This window comes from Bos indicus x Bos taurus, chromosome 2 (assembly GCF_003369695.1).
Source record: "Bos indicus x Bos taurus breed Angus x Brahman F1 hybrid chromosome 2, Bos_hybrid_MaternalHap_v2.0, whole genome shotgun sequence".
Taxonomy (NCBI): Eukaryota; Metazoa; Chordata; class Mammalia; order Artiodactyla; family Bovidae; genus Bos; species Bos indicus x Bos taurus.
This window is the reverse complement of record NC_040077.1, coordinates 85,912,579-85,931,830: the sequence shown is the minus strand read 5'-3', so window position 1 is coordinate 85,931,830 and position 19,252 is coordinate 85,912,579. Positions and strand designations below refer to the sequence as shown.

The window sequence follows — 19,252 nt, the reverse complement described above, 5'->3', positions numbered from 1 at the left end:
TTCATTGGTGTGTGCCTGTGTGCTAAGTCACTTCAGTCGTGTCTGACTCTTTGGGACCCCATGAGACGTATATAGCTTGCCAGGCTCCTCTGTCCATGGGGATTCTCCAAGCAAGAATACTGGAGTGGGTTGCTGTTCCCTTCTCCAGGGGATCTTTTGGACCCAGGGATCAAACCCGGGTCTCTTTATGTCTCCCGCAATGGTAGGTGGGTTCTTTACCACTAGCGCCACCTTAACTCCACAGGTCACAGCCATCAGAGCAAACACGAGAGCATAGATACTGGAGCCAGACTGCCTGGGTTTTCTCTATTACTTCTAAGACTCGCATTCTAATGATACTTGGGGAACCTCATGGGTCAAAAGGATGGCTAGATCAAGGCAATATTTGTGCATTCCTGGGTTCCCTCACTAAAATACCATCTACGTATTATCATAATACCAGCCAGTTATGTCCAACCACTAAGTTAGATTCTGAACCTAAGAACTGACTTATGGCATTTGTAAGAATAGTAGTAAAGTACAGGTTCTTATTTCCATACACAGAGTAGTACTGTGCTGGGAAAAAAATACCTAGATCTTATCTTTGTCACTTAAAAAGAAAAACAACCAATACTTTTCTCATTTAAAAGGTACACGGTTAAAAAAAAAAAATCTGGCATATGGGATCTTAGTTCCTTGACCAGAGATTGAACCCGTGCTCCCTGCAGTGAAAGCTTACAGTCTTAACTATTGGACCGCCAAGAAAGTCCCAAAAGGTACATAATTATATAAAAACTACTTATGCCCTGGGAAAACACTTCATTTGTAAATGGAAAATTACTTTACCTGTGTGAAGGCACAAACCAAGCTCCATGTGAGTGGACTATATGAATCCTTCACCATAGTATACCTACCATGTACCAGAGAGCAGCCACTTACAATAGATTAATGCAAATATGCATTCATAGAGGGAACTAACCATGAAGTCCTTGGCTGATCTGAGGAAACAAAGGATGATTAATGCAAAAGGGTTGTTGGGTAGGGGATGAAGGAAGGGAAGGGGATTAATACTGATTAAAGGAAGACTGAATTTTGCCCAGATTTGTTTTTGTTAAAGTATTTTGAGACATTTCAATAACCAAAATAACTGTACAAAAAATAAACAAATTAACTTTATTAAGTTACCACTTCAGTCCTTACGTTGATTTGTTTACAAAAATATCAGTTTGAAATACATTATCGAAAGTGAATACACACAATAAATAGAAAATAAGGATGCATGGTGCTGCAGACATATCAACCAACTTATCTTGATCTACTGCCCACTGCTGTAGACAAAATTTGACACAGATTCAGCATTACTGACACAGCAGTCAAAGTATCAGGGAGAGGGTTGCAAACTATGAGAAAAGTAACTTAAAACTCTGGACCAAAAAAATACTCTCTGGACCACTCACCAAAAAATAAAAAAAAAAAATAATTGTTTATCTGGAAGCTAACCTTAGTATAATACTGAATTATCTACTACTATCCATAGGAACAATTCAAAAATGAGAAAAGTGCCAGGGAACCTTCATTAACAATATTTTTAAGTCAAAGTTTTTACTTTAAATATCTGATGATTACTCAAATATCCTAAGCCACAAGGCAGGCCCTAAGACAATAAGTTATAAATAGTCTGAAATTAATAACTTAAAACGTGATATGGTTAATATAGTACACACTGCATAAGTATCTCAACCAACCTCTTTCAGGTGAGGTAATAATTAAAAGGTTTACATTTACAGTTTCAATTTCTGCTCAAAAAGAGTGATATCAGTATTCCAGCAACAGTGATGACATCCTATTATTGTAAATATGCTAATATACATACTACTCTGAATTATACTTGATTGAATTCTATGTACATGTGGTTCCATATTCCAAGTGCAAATTTTCAACAGTATGGGTTTATAATCAAAGCTGGGTTTGACAAATGCTTTCTGACTTCTGAAAGCAAATGATGAAAGCACTTCCTAAAAGTGAATAAACTAGATACAAGTAGGTGACCATTTCCTTTTTTCTTTACGTGTGATGAACTTCATGAAGCATCAGTTCCCGAGGTATGTTTGTTTCTGGACCATACAGCTTACACGCTCTTCTTTCAAAGGCAGTTACCATCTGCTTTACAACTTCATCGAAAAACAACGTGGCAAGCTGAGAGTGTAGAAGTGAGCGAAATTCAAAAGAAATCTGTAGGAAAATGTTAATAACTATTTTAGAAAGACCTTTCTTTTACTAAATCTCTACTTAGGGTAATGGTGTTTACACAGTGAAATGAGCTAATTGGCCCAATACCTAAGGCAGAGCAATATGGGCCTCTGTCTAGGTGAGATTTTTAACATCAATGAGAGGGAGACCTATTTACTGCAGTAAGCACAACAGTGGCTGCACAACAAACATAAGTAAAACAAAGTCAATGAATCTCATTTTATGGTAAAGAATCTGATTTTATTAAGTTAAAAAAAAACTGGAAAAAAAGCTTTGCTAAATGAATATCATATTTATCACTTTGGCTTCTTATTAGTGTGTCCCTTTAAGAGCTATCTTCTTTCCCAAAATGAAATGGTAGCTCAGCTGGTAAAGAATCCACCAGCAATGAGGGAGACCTGGATTTGATCCCTAGGTTGGGATGATCCCCTGGAGAAGGGAATAGCTACCTACTCTAGTGTTCTTGCCTGGAGAATTCCATGGACAGAGGAGCCTGGCAGGCTACAGTTCGTGCGGTCACAAAGAGTCAGACACAACTTCCCAAAAGGAAGTAAGGGAGGGAAGTGATCCCTCTGATAGGTTATTCCCATAACTTTTGAACTGTGGTGTTGGAGAAGACTCTTGAGAGTCCCCTGGACTGCAAGGAGATCCAACCAGTCCATTCTGAAGAAGATCAGCCCTGGGATTTCTTGGGAAGGAATGATGCTAAAGCTGAAACTCCAGTACTTTGGCCACCTCATGCGAAGAGTTGACTCATTGGAAAAAGACTCTGATGCTGGGAGGGATTGGGGGCAGGAGGAGAAGGGGATGACAGAGGATGAGATGGCTGGATGGCATCACTGACTCGATGGACGTGAGTCTCAGTGAACTCCGGGAGTTGGTGATGGACAGGGAGGCCTGGCGTGCTGCGATTCATGGGGTCGCAAAGAGTCGGACACGACTAAGCGACTGAACTGAACTGAACTGAATACCAGAAAGGTGAGGTTAATCCACAAACTAGATGGCAAAGGTGCTTCAATCTTAAAGTAGACAAGGATTTAAATTTCATTTATATCCCCTCAAGACTGAATTCAAAGCAACCAGTTTGAGAAATAATGCCTTAAGGATGAAATATCTACTTTTAAAAGTTTTAATTTTAAAATAATTTTGCTTATTAAAAAGTTGCAATAATACTACTAAGATTTCTCATATGCCCACCACCCAGATTTCAGGTTTTATATAACCACAGTGCAATTATAACCAGGAGATTAACAGACAGAGTTAATATTACTAGATAATAATGCTATTATCTACTCTACTGAGGTTTCATTCAAATTTCCCCAAGTGTTCCATTACTGTTCAGTAATTTTTATGAAAAAATTATGAAATGAAAATGAAAGCAACCTAAGAGCTGAGACCAGCATACAGTAATTTACTCAAAATTATAACCATATTTTAAAATGTAAGCCTGAGCTGTAAATACAGGAATCAACTCATATAAATAAATAAAAAGCCACACAAGTGACTTTAAGTTTTCTATAGCTAAGGTGATATGAACAAGAAAATATCAATACCATAGTATTAAATTTAAAAATATATTTTTCTTTTGAATTTTATTTCTGCAATTCATAAGACGCAGATCAATGTACAGATTTCATTTGGTGTTACACTGTTATTAAGCTGGTAGTAAGCAAGACATGTGTCTTATAATCTATGGACTTGTAAAAATTAGAAAATAGAGAAGGCATTCAAGGTTTCTGGAAAGAGAGAAAAAGAGAAAAGGTCACTCGTATTCTTTCCTTTTTTTTGGCTGTGCCATGCGGCATGAGGGATCTTAGTCCCCAGCCTGGGACGGAACCAGTGTCCCCTGCAGTGGAAGTGTAGACTCCTAACCACTGGACTGCCAGGGAATTTCCCCTAGCATTCTGTCTTATAAAATTAGTGCCAAAAAAAAAAAAAAATCAGTGCAGAAAAAGATGAATATTCAATACTCAGAAATTTGAGATTAAAAAAAAAGTCTTATAGTAATTGCTATGCATAAGTGTGTGTGTGTGTGTGTGTGTGTGTGTGTGTGTGTGTGTACGTGCGCATGCATGCGTGCACGCTCAGTTGCTCAGTTGTGTCCAACTCTTTCCATCCCCATGGACTGGGGCCCACCAGGCTCCTCTGTCCATGGGATTTTCCACTCAAGAACACTGGAATGAACTGCCATTTCCTACTCCAGGGGATCTTCCTGACCCAGGGATTGAACCTGAATCTCCGGCGTCTCCTGCATTGGCAGGCGGATTCTTTACCACTGAGCCACCTGGGAAGCCCAGTTGCTATGCATGCAGTTTACTAATTATAGCATCTGGATTCTAATAAAAATGAATTACTCCTTCTTTACCAACTTTATTTGATATTTGGAACAAATAAAGAGCTTTATGAGAGACTTACTGAAAAATCCAAAGTACAAGTTCTTGGGTAGCCAGGAAGACCTGGGCTAAAACGCCAAACAGTCTCCAAATGATTGAAGAGCTTCCCATCAGTACAGGATGCCTAGAACAAAATGAAATGAAACAAAACAAAAAACAGTAAAATACCAGTTGGATTGTCCAGAATCTATAATTGAGGATGCTTTCGTTGAAAGTAAATATTTTTATAGATTAGACCACAGGTGACAAAAAGATCTCTTAGCTTGGTACTAGGAAGAGATCTCTTGCTGACATAAGCCATTTTCCTTTCTCCTGGGATTCCCAAGATTACTACTAGTTCTCTCTTCCACTGCTGTCACCCACTGTGCTACTTCAAGTTCTCCCCCTACAACAAAATAGGGAGTTACTATCTGGAAGTTTATTTCCAGCTTTGCCACTTATTAGTGATCCTGAACAAGTTAATTCCCTGTATTTCCTTAACCTGTAAAATGAGCATAATGCCTATTTTTTACCATCACTATGAGATGGCTAAATTTAATACTTGTAAGGAATCTGGCATAGATCCCTAGAACAATTCTGTAATTCTTGCCTGCCCAAAGATCTTCCTTATCAATCACATTTACTCTTTCTCTAACTCACTCTTCTTTATCTCTAGGGCCCTCTGTGGTTCCAGTTTTCTTGTTAAGTCTAGTCCTGACTCATTGCTTTCTGGCCTCTCATCTCTTCAGTGCTCATTATTTCACATACGTGTGTACACTGAAACATAATACACAGTGATACTATGTGCAGTGCAATCTGACATGTCCCATTCTCTAGCATTAAAAAATGCCAGTTGAGACCCATCCAAGAGTTGCCTTCCACAGTGTGAAAAACAGTGGCCAGGACCACAGTTACTAAAACACTGTCAGAATTGGTTATGACCTTGAATGAAGTTCCACTTCTTTATTTACTATCCTAAGATGCCATCTGGGCCTTATTGTACTAGTAGACAATTGACCTCAAGAATATATATGCTATGTTCCCTCAAAAGCAGGCTATTTTTTAACTCTTGTTTCAAAGTCTTGGGCTTCCCAGGTGGCTCAGCTAGTAAAGAATCTGCCTGCAATGAGGGAGACCTGGGTTCGATCCCTGCGTTGGGAAGACCCCCTGGAGAAGGCAAAGGCTACCCATTCCGGTATTCTGGCCTAGAGAATTCCACAGACTATATAGTCCATAGGTTTGCAAAGAGTTGGACACGACTGAGCGACTTTTACTTTCACTACTGTAGAATCTTTATAAACTGCACCCATACTAAAAAGCATTTTAAAAGAAATGCTCCATTCACATTTATAAAAAAAATTTTAATTTTTAATATGGAAACCAGTGAAAGTTTTTTATTTAGACACAAAAAATAACAGTCATTAAAGTAAAAAAATCTCTTCAAGGCTTCTTGCCTTCTGAAATGGTCCACAATCTGTGAAGTTTCTTCTAAATAAATCTAGTTCGTATTTTAAAAAAAAATTTTTTTCCCCAAAGCGTTTGGCTTTATACTTGGTTCAATAATGAACACCTAATTTTTAAAACCATCAAAAATCTATAATAAAATATTATTTCAGTTATCCAACTTTATTTCCTTTTTTTTTTTGGCTGTGCCTTGTGGCTTGTAGTATCTTTTGTCCCCCGATCAGGGATCAAACCTGTGCTCCCTGCAGTGGAAAAGTGGGGTTTCAACACTGGACCACCAGGGATGACCCTTTTTTTTTTAACTGGAGGATAATTGCTTTACAGTAATGTGTTGGCTTCTGCCATACAACAATGTGAATGAGCCATAAGTATACATATATCCTCTCCCTCTGGAACTTCTCCCCAATTCCCCACCCCTCTAGGTGGTCACAGAGTACCACAATGAGCTCCCCAAAATATGAATGGTTCATGAATTTGCATTCATCTTTGTGCAGGGATCACGCCAATCTTCTTTATATTGTTCCAATTTTGGTATATTTGCTGCTGAAGCAAGCACTCTGTTTACTTTTATGTCTAATTTTTTACAACTTTACATCCTTCTTTACAATCATGTATGAAGCTTATAAGAAATTTAATAGTAAGGGAGAAACAGCTGTTGGGAATAATCATTACCATATAGCACCTTTCTCTGACTATTTTGGCAGTGCTTATACTTGTATCAATAACCTACCCCAAGGACCCACAGATTTTTACTGGTATGTTTTGATAGGGACAATACTGCCAATGATCTCATTCCTAACAGAGATACTGAACACAGCAAGTAGGCTTCTGGCCATGACAGACAGATGAATCTACATGATTTATGTAGAATCACTCACATGTCAAGTCACAGGCACATTTGGGGCAGCTAATAAAAAATGTCACATAGCTTTTGTTGCTTTCTTGGTTCTAATTTTTATTGTATGTCACATATGTGCATTAGGTATTAAGATCTAGACTCTGAGCCCAGGGAAAATTTAAAACTGAACACACCTGTTTTATTCTCAAATATGTCTTTAAATATTAGCACATTAAGTGAGGCAGCTTATTTTAATGGAAAAATAATTTGGGAATCAGACACACACAGTATGAATTTGTGTGTACCTTGGGTCTCCAGAACAACCCAAATGCTGCCTAATCTTTAGGTCATGCTAACATGCTAAGTTGCTTCAGTCACGTCCAACTCTTTGCGACCTCACAGACTGTAGCCTGCCAGGCTCCTCTGTCCATGGGATTCTCTAGGCAAAAATAATGGAGATGGTTGCCATTTCCTCCTCCAGGGGATCTTCCTGACCCAGGAACTGAACCCCAGTCTCTTATGTCTCCTGCATTGGCAGGTGGGTTCTTTACCACTAGTGCCACCTGGGAAGCCCTTAAATAATAAATTAGCACATTAAGTGAGGCAGCTTATTTTAATGGAAAAATAATTTTGGAATCAGACATACACAGTATAAATTTATGTGGGCTCTTAATTTCTCTAAGCCTCCCAAAATTAAGATAGTAATATATAATACATACTATTACAATTAAAAAAAAGTTTCCTGCCTCCTTGGCAGTGCTGAAGGTTACTGAAATTACTATGAACATCTGGATATACAGGAACACAGGAACACAGCAGTGAGAACTTCATAAACAAAAGCCCTCATGACTGAGGATTCAGAGATGAAAAAGAAGATCTCCCATTCCCTTAAGTAGCTCGATTCTGTCAAGCAGAAATCCAAAGGAAGAAAGAAGTTATACTAAAGAGTGGTAAGAGAAATAAATAAAGCACATGCAAAGCCTAGAGGAATCACCGAGGTAGAACAGACTAGCCATATGAAAGGAAAGGGAAAAAGCAGGCTGGGAGTTGAAGGATTAACAGGCAAAGAATCAAGTTCATTACAGATAGAAGAGGGAACAATATGCAAAGACACAGGGCCGTGGAATAAGTACTATACAGTACATTCATGGAGTCAGGGAAAGGAAGAAAGCCGGGGGAGAAAATAATATGGTTTTAGAGTTCTTTAGTTAGATGCAGGATATGTTAAGATCGAAGTTATAAGAATCTGAATGGTAAGAGATTGAGGTCAGGGGACTCAATTGTAAGATAGAGATATTCGCTGTTGTCAGACTACAGAGTCTTGGCTGTGTAACCCTGGGCAAGCTATCTAACTCTTCTAAGGCTTAGCATACTCAACTATAGGATGATGGAAGATAATAAAATTTGCATCTCAAAGGGCTGTTGTGAAGATTAAACAATTCAAGTAAAGCACTACAGAGCTTAATACATTAGCTATTTTAAGAGAGGCAGTGCACTATAGTAGGTAAAAACTCCAAAACTATGAGGCAAACAGCGGGGTATGGGGCAGACTTTCAAGTGGAGTTGACATTTTGACAGTGGGACTAGGGTGGACTCCAATGTCTTAGCTTCACTGGACAGTATATTCTTTCTGGTATGACAGCTGCATGTCCTCAATGACTGACAAAGAGGTGAAAAAGGCACTTAGCTCTGGCCAATAACCAAGAAATGATACCACCACTAAATCAAGCGGGCACAAAACACAACTCAAGCTTTCAAAGTGTGTTCACTGCACTTTAGGAAGTCAAAATAAATGGTAATGTAACTCTGGAATTCTCCTTTTTCATGTGTTGAAGTCTGAGTGCCTTTTCTATATATGTACCCTTCTCTGAGAAGGGTAAGATGATTAATATAATGCATGCAACAGTACCTGGCATTTCAGTACCTGGTACATGGCAGGATGACTTCAACAATGTTTATATTCTCCACATTTATATCTTTTCTATCTTTCTTCATCCTCTCACCACTTTCCCTGCCTTAACTTAAAAAAAAAAGCACAAGTATCAATATTAAATTAAAACATTTCTCACTTGTGTGGCTGAATCTTTCCTAGGGGTCAGCAGTTCTCAACAGAAGGACAAAAGAAAAAGCTTCTCATTTCCATGTTCTAGTTAAATTTCTATTTGGAAAGAATAATGCTAATATTGTATAAAATAACACAATTTAAGTGATATAAGTTTGTTTTTCCCTCCTCCTATTAGTTTAGGGAAATCTTCTTAAGCTATTATACATTAATCCATTTAATATATCACTAGTTGAGGAATATTTAAAAACAAAAAACAAAACCGTTACCTTCACCAAATGTGGTTTCACCAAGGTTACTACTGATGTATAGCGCTCCAATACAGGTGGAAACCCAATTTCTAATCGTGTTTTGCAGTATCCAGATCTCCTTGATATTATATCTGATTTTTTACACCAAGGAACAAAATGCTTGTAATCCTCCATTCCAGATACCACATCATACATTTCCTGCATAGAATAACTTAAAAAAAAAAAGGAAAGGTGTTAACTGCACCTATTTATACAGTACATATACACTTTAAATCAGCGGTCCCCAACCTTCTTGGCATCAGGGGCTAGTTTTGTGAAAGACAATTTTTCCATGGAATGGGGAAGAGAGGATGGTTTCAGGATGACTCAAGTACATAACATTTATTGGACACTTTATTGCTATTATAATTACATCAGCTCCACCTCAAATCATCAGGTATTAGACCCCAGAGGTTGGGGACCCCTGCTTTAAACTGAATAAATAATAAAACTTACTGTGTATGAGGCAAGAAGTTATTTGGCACACACATTAATACTGCTTTATAATAAATGGCTGATGAATTATGGTACATTCATACTGTGGAACTCATCAGTTACCTAAAAGGATTAAGATCAAATGTACAATTCACCCTTGAACAACACAGGTTTGCCCTGTGTGGGTCTACTTACATAAGAATTTTTTGATAAATATAGTACTTGTATTTTTGTTTTACAGATTTTTAAATTAAATGTGGGGGAAAGTTTGTGTTCAATTAGAAATCACAATATGTGGAATCAAATAAACTAAGGTTTGAGTCTTGATTTTATACAAACTATTCAGCCTTTGGATAAATCATTTATCAATTCCTTGTTCTAAAACAGAAATAGCAGTATGACTTTTTTTTTTTTTTTTACTGTGTGGGGGTCTGCACTCCCAAACCCCCCATCTTTCAAGGGTCAACCATATACTTTAGAGCAAAGAGGTTTAAAATATATTGCTACATGAAAAAAGGCACAAATATCAAGTGTTTAATGATCGAGGAAATATACTATACACTTATAATATTTCTTTTTCTTTTTTTTACAATATTTCTTAAATAAAATTGTATATATCTTGTCTGCTTTATATACAATTTATTTTCCATTTGAGAAATGGATATAAGTATATACTGTAATTCCTCAATTTTAAACATTTGATATTTGCTTTTTCTGAAAATAATTATGTTAATAGACTGTAATGAAAATATATTTTAAAAGTACTAAAAGGATATAAATTAAACAATTACCAGTTGTTAATTCAGGAAAAAAAGAGTACGATTAAAAAACAGACTAACTCTTTAATATATATATTTCTATTTTTTCAGTTTTTGTGTCTTTTTAAATTCTTTTTTCCTATTTTTTTCTTCTTTTCATTCTAGTATATATACTTATAAATTGTTAAGTGTTTATACAAGTATGCAAACATTTTGTAATTAAGAAAAAAAATCAATTCTATAATACAAAAAAAGCAAATATCTCACTCTTTCTGAGCCAGCATAACACCCTGCCAACCCAAACTTCACCAAGAACATAAAAAAATCTACAAACCCATGTTACCTGTAAGTACTGAAGCAAAACTTCTAGGTAAAATACCAGCAAATATAATCCCAATAATATATTAAAAAAATAAAACAATCAAATACAACTCATTTAAAGATGTATGGATGAACCATCCATAGTACATACAACCAACCATACATAGTATGGATGGTTCAGTACTAAGAATTATTATAACCATATTATTTAGCCAAAACAAAATCATTGTATGATTCCCTTCACAGATAGTAAAATATAAGAAACATTACTATTAGCATTAGAAAGAAACCAATGATGCCATCATTACAGTCATTTGACATTGTTCTAAATGGTCAAAGAAATTAAATCAGAGCATGAAATATCGGCACACGTGTGGAAAAGAGTTAGGCAAAATTATAAACTGGCAGGTGATATGACTATCAAATCAAAAATCAATCAATCAAGAATTCAGTTAGGTAGCCTGTTAAGAAATATATAAAAGTTAATACTGTCTCTATACTAACAGGTAGAAAATAGTCACATACAAACGCAAAATACCTAGAAATAAGTTCAACAAAGACACATCAGGGTTTAAATGAAAACAAACAAACAAACAAAAAACCACATGGTGGATACATATAAAGACAACTGAACGATGAAAACTAGACATGTATTATTCTTGGTTATAAAGAGTCAACACTGCTAAAATAGAATTCATCTCAAAACGATGCAGTAAAGAACCACATTCTAAATTTCAAAAGGGATGTTTGGAATATGACAGAATGAGTGTTTATATATATTTAAATGAATCTTTATGATCATGAAATGAGGCCCACAGAGGAAAGAATAAATAAACCTAATCTATTCTCCCCATGTTCTCAGACACTTGGAAATAAATGCCAATATAAATCCCATGAAGATGTATGAGACCCGACAGCCTGGAAGCTATTTGCATAAAAACAGTCTATTATGTTCAAATATCAATTCTAAAACATAGTAGTTTCATATGACCCTGACTAGGTTGCTTAACCTCTCAGTTTTCTTCATCCATAATTGAAAAATACTTCTACAGAGTTACTTTAAGGGTTAAAGGAAAGTTTTGGCATAATGCACAATGCTTACTAAGCACTTCATAAATGGTAGCTATTACGTGTTTACATCAAACAATATATGGGGGAAGATGATCATTAGATAAGACCAATTTGTAATAAAAAGAATTTTAGCATGAGAAAGAATAAGGAAGCAAGAAAGAATAAATAAATATGGTGGGAAAAATAAGCTTTGGAGTCATGACACAACATAATTTCTCAGCTTCAGTTTCTTCATCTTTACAATGGGAAAATACCTAGATCACATGATTACTGTGAGAATTAAATGAAACAATATAGAGCACCCAGAAGGCCTGTCAAATGACAAGTTCACAGTAAAAGAGAGATATTATTAGTAATTCAAAAGTAAAGCAGACCAGTTCACTATTTGATTTCTCATCTTTTTGTTGCCATTTCTGTTTTTAAGACACCAGCTGGGGCAAAGATGTCTACCTATCCAAGTATTAAGGCTTGCTTTACATGGCATTCTTGCTGGCCACCAGTAGGCTGCAAATTAAACAGCTGTCACATGACTACTTCTTGCCAATAATACCTGAGAGTAAGCACTATGTGTCACTTCCAGGACCAATATGATTAAGCATCAGGTGTTTCTTTTTAAGAGATCCTGAAGACCAAGGAACTACAAAAGTACCAAGGTGGATGGAGCCTGGGTTCTTGCCTGACTCTGTAAACAGTTTTACTGGAACACAACCATGCCCACTGTTAGTTCTGGGCTACGCTGACCATGTTGAAGAGTTGCAACAGAGACAGTATGGCCCACAAACCTATTTACCAACTGGCCCTTTACAGAAAAAGTTTGCCAACCTCTGCTCTGGATGGTAGGGGCCTCTTAGCATGTTTATATATACTTACCTATGTATGTGTGTAGGTGAGGGAGCTATACAAACATATTTGGCCCAACATATCAGTAATGATGCCACTATAAAAAAGAACAGTGTACAAAAATGCAGGACATAAACAGTTTATTTTCTTTAAATGTCAAGATTTAAATCTATCCTATAAAGTTACCGTATGATTATATTCATTCAACCAGTATTTATAAAATAGCAAGGGTGAGAAAATCAGAGCTTGGTCTGTAAGAAACGAATCTAGAAAAAAAGAGGCACAATATTCTAAAGAACATTGTGAACATGCTCTTTTAATAGATCTATTACTATATACAAACCCTATAATTCTCCTTTCTGAATATTCTTTTCTTTTGTTTATTAATGGTGCAGCAATTCTGAAGAAGGTTCTTGCGTGTATCTTCTTAGGAAAAACTGAGGTATGTAGTGGAAGAGTTCTGCTCATCAGTATACCACAGGAAGCCAAATAACTAAAAAGACAGAAATTACCTGATTGAGTAACATTGACAATTAAGAAGAAACAAATTAGAGACCGTTAAATAACAATCATACTTCAGGTGTTTGCAACCTTAGAATATTTCCAAAAAAATTACACATGCAAAAAATAAGCTTCTTGAGCACCATAAAGAAAACTAAAAATACCAGCTTACAGTTAGGGTTAGAGCCTTCAGACACAAAAGGTATCTCTCAGAGTTGGCTTTTAGTTTGCAGTCATGTGTTAACAACATATTCCTGCCCTAGGATGGGAGAATATTCATTGTCCAATTTTTAACTCATCTACCCACCTTGTTTTCCCAGCTGCATCCACAGGGGTTTCCTTAATTCTTGATCTACTCCATGAGATCTGAAATTAGGTCCCTCTCTCCACTGGATATGTGGCAGGCCTGTCAGATCTATTGCTCAATTATCTTTTACCTTCCAATCTCCATTCCCATGTGTATATGTAGAAACATATGTCAAGGTAATTAGAATGTTAACTCTTTAGGGTACTTCATAATACAGATGCCTGATATGCTCTTGTTCAGCTATATATTTTTAGCCTTTACACCAGTAAGATTATTGCATAACTATTATACACTACTATTTGTGCATTAGTTCACATATTTATTGAGCTGCTATTCTGCGCCAGGCACTAGGGACATAATGGTGAATAAAACAAAAAGATTACATTCTAGTTGAGGATTAAATAAGCCACTAAAATAGAAATGGGTGTAAGGACATGTAATTAGGACCTTCTTCAGATAGGGTAATCCAGGAAGTCCTCCGAGGTTGTATTTCAGCTGAGACATAATGGATAAGGAGGAGTTATTCCAGCTGAGCTATTTCAAATCCTAAAAGATGATCCTGTTAAAGTGGTATACTCAATATGCCAGCAAATTTGGAAAACTCAGTAGTTGCCACAGGACTGGAAAAGGTCAGTTTTCATCCCAATTCTAAAGAAGGGAAATGTCAAAGAACATTCAAACTACTGCACAGTTGCACTCATTTCACATGCTAGCAAAGTAATGCTCAAAATTCTTCAAGTTAGGCTTCAACAGAATGTGAATTGAGAACTTCTGGATGTATAAGATGGATTCAGAAAAGGCAGAAGAACAAGAGATCAAATTGCCAACATCTGGTGGATCATAGAAAAAGCTAGAGAATTCCAGAAAAACATCTGCTTCATTGACTATGCTAAAACCTTTGGCTGTGTAGGTTAACAACAAAGTATGCAAAATTCTTAAAGAGATGGGAATACCTGACCACCTTATCTGCCTCCTGAGAAACCCGTATGCAGGTCAAGAAGCAATAGTTAGAACCAGACATAGAACAATAGACTGGTTCCAAATTGGGAAAAGAGTACGTCAAGGCTGTATATTGTCACCCTGCTTATTTAACTTACAGGCAGAGTACATCATGCAAAATGCCGGGCTGGATGCAGCATAAGCTGGAATCAAGATTGCCCGGAGAAACGTCAATAACGTCAGATATGCAGATGATACCACCCTTATGGCAGAAAGAGAAGAGGAACTAAAGAGCCTCTTGATGAAGGTAAAAAAGAAGAGTGAAAACTCTGGCTTAAAACTCAACATTCAAAAAACTAAGATCATGGTATGTGGTCCCATCATTTCATGGCAAATAGATGGGGAAGCAATGGAAACAGTGACAGACTTTATTTTCTTGGGCTCAAAAATCACTGTGGGTGATGACTGCAACCATGAAATTAAAAGACACTTGCTCCTTGGAAGAAAAACTATGACAAACCTACACAGTGTATTAAAAAGCAGAGATATTACTTTGCCTACAAAGGCATGTATAGTCAAAGCTATGGTTTTTGTAGTCATGTACAGATGTGAGAGCTGGAAAATAAAAAAGGCTGAGCACCAAAGAATTGATGCTTTTGAACTGTGGTGCTGGAGAAGACTCTTGAAAGTACATTGGACTGCAAGGACATCAAACTGGTCAATACTAAAGGAAATCAACCCTGAATATTCATTGGAAGGAGTGATGCTGAAGCTGAAGCTCCAATACTTTGGCCACCTGATGCGAAGAGCCAACTCACTGGAAAAAACCCTGATGCTGGGAAAGATTGAAGGCAGGAGGAAGAAGAGGATGACAGAGAATGAGATGGTTGGATGGCATCACTGACTCAATGGACGTGAGTTTGAGCAAATTCTGGGAGATGGTAAAGGACAGGGAACCCGGGCATGCTGCAGCCCATGGGGTTGCAAAGAGTCAGACCCCACTGAGCAACTAAACAGCAGCAGCCACGTAAAGGGTGAAATAGGTATGTATGTACATAATGTGTGTGTACACATATGTAAGATCTCTCTCTCATACACACATATGTGTGTGTCTGTACATGGGAGGAGGAGAGGTGGATACAAACCATTCCAAGTAGTAGGGAAAGAGCCTGGCAGCATCCAGACTCTCAAAAAGATTAACAGTGCAGCAGCAGTATAGCAAGCCAGGGCAAGAGCACAATGAAATAATTGTTAGCGAGAGAGGCTGGAGCTGGATTATGCTGGGGACTACTGGTCAGTATAAAGCAATTTGGGATTTATTCTCAACGAGATGCTCTTAAAGTGTTCCACCTAAGAGAATAATATTTCACTAAATCAAGTCTTCAAGTTATTTTTTTTAAGAGAGAAGGGAGTGGCCTGGTGAAATCTCATGTTATATATAACATTTGATTCATATAAAATATGATTTATGTATGAATAAAACTTCTTTAAGGACACTGACATCCCATAGTGTGGCTGGAAGAGAAAATTGAGTTAAAGAATGATTGAAGAAATTGGGGCTATTCAGTAAGAAGATCAGGGGTGGACTGTAAGGAGATCAAACCAGTCAATCCTAAAGGAAATAAACCCTGAATATTCGCTGGAAGGACTGATGCTAAAGCTGAAACTCCAGTGCTTTGGCCACCTGATGTGAAGAGTCCACTTATCAGAAGAGACCCTGATACTGGGAAGGATTGATGGCAAAAAGAGAAGAGGGCAGCAGAGGATGAGATGGTTAGATAGCATCACTGCCTCAATGGACATGAGTCTGAGCAAAGTTCAGGAGACAGTGGAGGACAGAGGAGCCTGGCATGCTACAGTTCATGAAGTCGCCAAGAGTTGGACATGACTTAAGAGACAGAACAGCAATAACAAAACAAAACAGAATGAGAGAGAATGCAATAGTGAACTAGAGATGGAAGTAAGATGTAACAGATGCTATGTGGGTGGAGGAAAAATGACCAAGTGACAGTCCATGGGGGTCACAAACAGTCGGACACGACTGAGCACAATAGGAGTTTTCTGATCAGTTTGTCTATTATGGTTACAATGTCCTGGACAGCACATCCATCTTCATACTTTATCAAGAATAGTATGTCTTCAGCTACAATATGAGAACCTTACAGTCATACACATGTTTAAACCATGGAATGAAAACTGAACAAAAGAAGGACAGTTTTTTGGTCCCTAAACTTCCAGTACTACATCCTAAATACTGTATTATAATAAAGGCCAGAATCAGCCTTGCAATGAATTCATAAATTATCTCCCTTTTCATTATCATAAACAGTAAATAGACTGAAATTTAAACCTTAATTTGATCACTAAAGCAATTTTTTTCTCAAAAGTAACAGCCAGCATTTTATAAGAGCAATACAAGCAGTAAAGTATGATAAAGTGTTCTGCTTGGAACTTTTTAAAGCTATTTCCTAAAGCAAGAGTGAAGGATGTGAGATGATTTTATTTCAGTTTCGACCAAAAAATGTCTAAAAGGATTTAGAGTTAATTGAGTTGTTGATATTTTAAAAAATTCATTGACTCTAAATGTCCTGGAAGGAGCTCAAGCAGATGTGTGTTTTCTCCCTCCATCCCGTACAGATTACTTTCGAATTAATTTTAAAAGTTAACTTTAATTTTCGAACATAGAATATAAATGTTAAGAATTAAAAAAAAATTCGAGCATAATTTGTTGACGTGTCATTAATAAAAGGAAACTGGTGTAAATATGGAAAATTTCATGTCTCCTCTTCCATTACCTACCAAAAAAGAACCTGGAAAATCGAAGGCAGACTCTTGAGTCAAGGTTACAGGACTGCTAACTTAAAATAGGAGGGGGAAAAAAAATCCAAGTCCCCTACTTCGGCTTCGGTTTAGTTTAGCTAGCACCAAAGTGGGAGCGGGGGTGGGCAAAGACCGCTACCAGAAACTGGGGAAAGCACCTCTGGCCATCGTACACCCTGAAGGAACAAAAGGGGACTCACTGACAGGCCACAAACTCCCACAATCATCAGCCGCTGTAAGCCGTAGGGGAGGAGACCGGAAGAGCCCAAAGGCACCTCCCCGCCCCATCAAGTGGCTTTATCAGCTGCTTCCATGTCGCTGAGCGGAAGGATTCACCGCCTCTCGCGAGGGCTGGGAACCACGAACACAAGACGGAGCGGCCTGAACAGGCTGGCGACCCTCCGGCCAAGGGGGCGGAAAGAGGGGGCCTGAGTCCGTCACTCGCCGAAGGCAGTAGTAGGCCCTTTGTCTACATATACGCGGAAACGCATCCGATCCGCCTAAAAGTGAAATCGCTCAGTCGTGTCCGACTCTTTGCGACCCCCATGGACTGTAGCCTACGGGGCTCCTCTGTCCTTGGGATTTTCCGGACAAAGGTACTGGAGTGGGTTGCCTCACCGCAAATGTCCCGGGTCCCCTTGCTCAACAGGCCGTACGGAGGGAGAAATTACCCTCGCTGCGGCGCCCCGCGTTGTTCATTACCTGACGTTCCTCGCAGGCACCTGCGCCGGAGCCGGGGCTCTGGCGGCTGCCGCCGACTTCGGACAGCATCCCGAGACCACCTTTTTCAGGGCTCTTTGACCTATCCGAGCTGCCATGATCATCCTACTGAAGCCGGTCGCCAGTAAACCCGGATCAGGCCTACGGCACCGCCCTCCTCTGGCGGCCCGGGCCCCCGGCGCCGCCGCCCTCCAGCCAATCAGCGGGCCCCCTGAGCGGTCAGACACGCCCCATTTTCCTCTCTCTGATTACGCAAAGCTGACGCACACTCTCACTGCCACAGAGCCCACTGTAAACGGGCTACGTCATCCAGCCGGCCAATCAGAGGGACCGCAGAGCCGGGTGGACGAATCCCTCTAGGCCGGCGGGTGTTCAGTTCCCGCCGCGCTCTGACGTAAGAATTACCGTGACCGCTCACCCCTGCTCCAGCTCAGGAACTGTTCCTCGATCCACCAACCGCCGTGGTTGTCTTGAGGCTGCTTCCGGTCGCGAGGCTAGCCACGTGAGCCCAGCGCAGGGGCGGGAGGAAGCCCGAGGTTCTGAGTATCGATTATGTAACTGTACGAACCGGTGAGTGCTGGGCTGGACCTGCCACCCCTGCCGTCTGCGAAGTGTGGCGTCAGTCTTGCTGTTAATGAATGTACCTGCTGTCTTTACCCCGTGAGGTTGTTATGAGGGCAATATAATAAGGTTATGGCCTTAGAGAAGAGACTCGGTTCTGTTTGCCTTCTTTCTGTGTGGCCAACATTTTAACGGGTGTTCATGTATGGTTTGGGTTTCCCTCAGCCCAAATTTTGCTTCCATTCGGATTTTGCTTCCATTCACCCATTTCAGGAATCATTCATCTAGTCTTGACATTTGTTCTCGCTTTGTTTGTTCCTAGGTCCTTATTTAACTTTTATATGCCATAGTTTCTTGTGAACTGTAAAGTGAGGATAGCCATACTGTCAATACTTAACTGCACACAGTTTTGAGAAATTGTAGCTGACTAAATGAAATAAACATAGTTATTGAGCACTCACTCTCCACTGTTTTAGGTGCTGGATAAATGAACAAAAGCCTACTATCAGAGGTTCTAATCTAGAGTAGGGGAAATAAATTTTCATTCAATTAATACAGTGTCAGATAATCATATGCTGTAGGAAAAAGTATGAAAAGCAGATGGAGAGGGCTAAAGTGGGGTGCTGTTTTATATAAAGTGGTCAGGTGGGCCTCTGAGAAGGTGATAATGAACGGGCTTAAATGAAGTTAGGAGGTGAACTATGTGAATATTTGGGAAGGGAAC

The 19,252-nt window shown here is 38.6% G+C and overlaps 2 protein-coding genes and 1 non-coding gene across 7 annotated transcripts in view; 1 reads left to right on the top strand and 2 right to left on the bottom strand.

Annotated features, from left to right (window-relative positions):
- Nucleotides 1-1,123: 1,123 nt before the first annotated feature.
- Nucleotides 1,124-18,329, bottom strand: COQ10B (coenzyme Q10B). Its single transcript, XM_027563634.1, has 5 exons — nt 17,950-18,329; nt 13,024-13,173; nt 9,235-9,427; nt 4,645-4,746; nt 1,124-2,211 (listed from the first exon to the last, which is right to left on the bottom strand). The coding sequence occupies exons 1-5, from the start codon at nt 18,069-18,071 to the stop codon at nt 2,044-2,046; spliced, it is 735 nt and encodes a 244-aa protein (XP_027419435.1). The 5' UTR covers nt 18,072-18,329; the 3' UTR covers nt 1,124-2,043.
- LOC113881518 lies at nt 6,516-6,617 on the bottom strand. Its single transcript, XR_003508049.1, has one exon. It is a non-coding gene; the product is annotated as a U6 spliceosomal RNA (small nuclear RNA).
- The window catches only part of SF3B1 (splicing factor 3b subunit 1), a 60,331-nt gene continuing 59,353 nt past the window's right edge, over nt 18,275-19,252 (top strand). For 2 of the 5 annotated variants that reach the window (XR_003514731.1, XM_027563621.1), the window contains exon 1: nt 18,391-18,537. The gene's annotated coding sequence lies outside the window, so the exon portion shown is untranslated. Of the gene's footprint in view, nt 18,538-19,252 lie in introns of all 5 variants that reach the window. The other 3 variants (XR_003514729.1, XR_003514730.1, XM_027563581.1) reach the window with 2 other exon arrangements.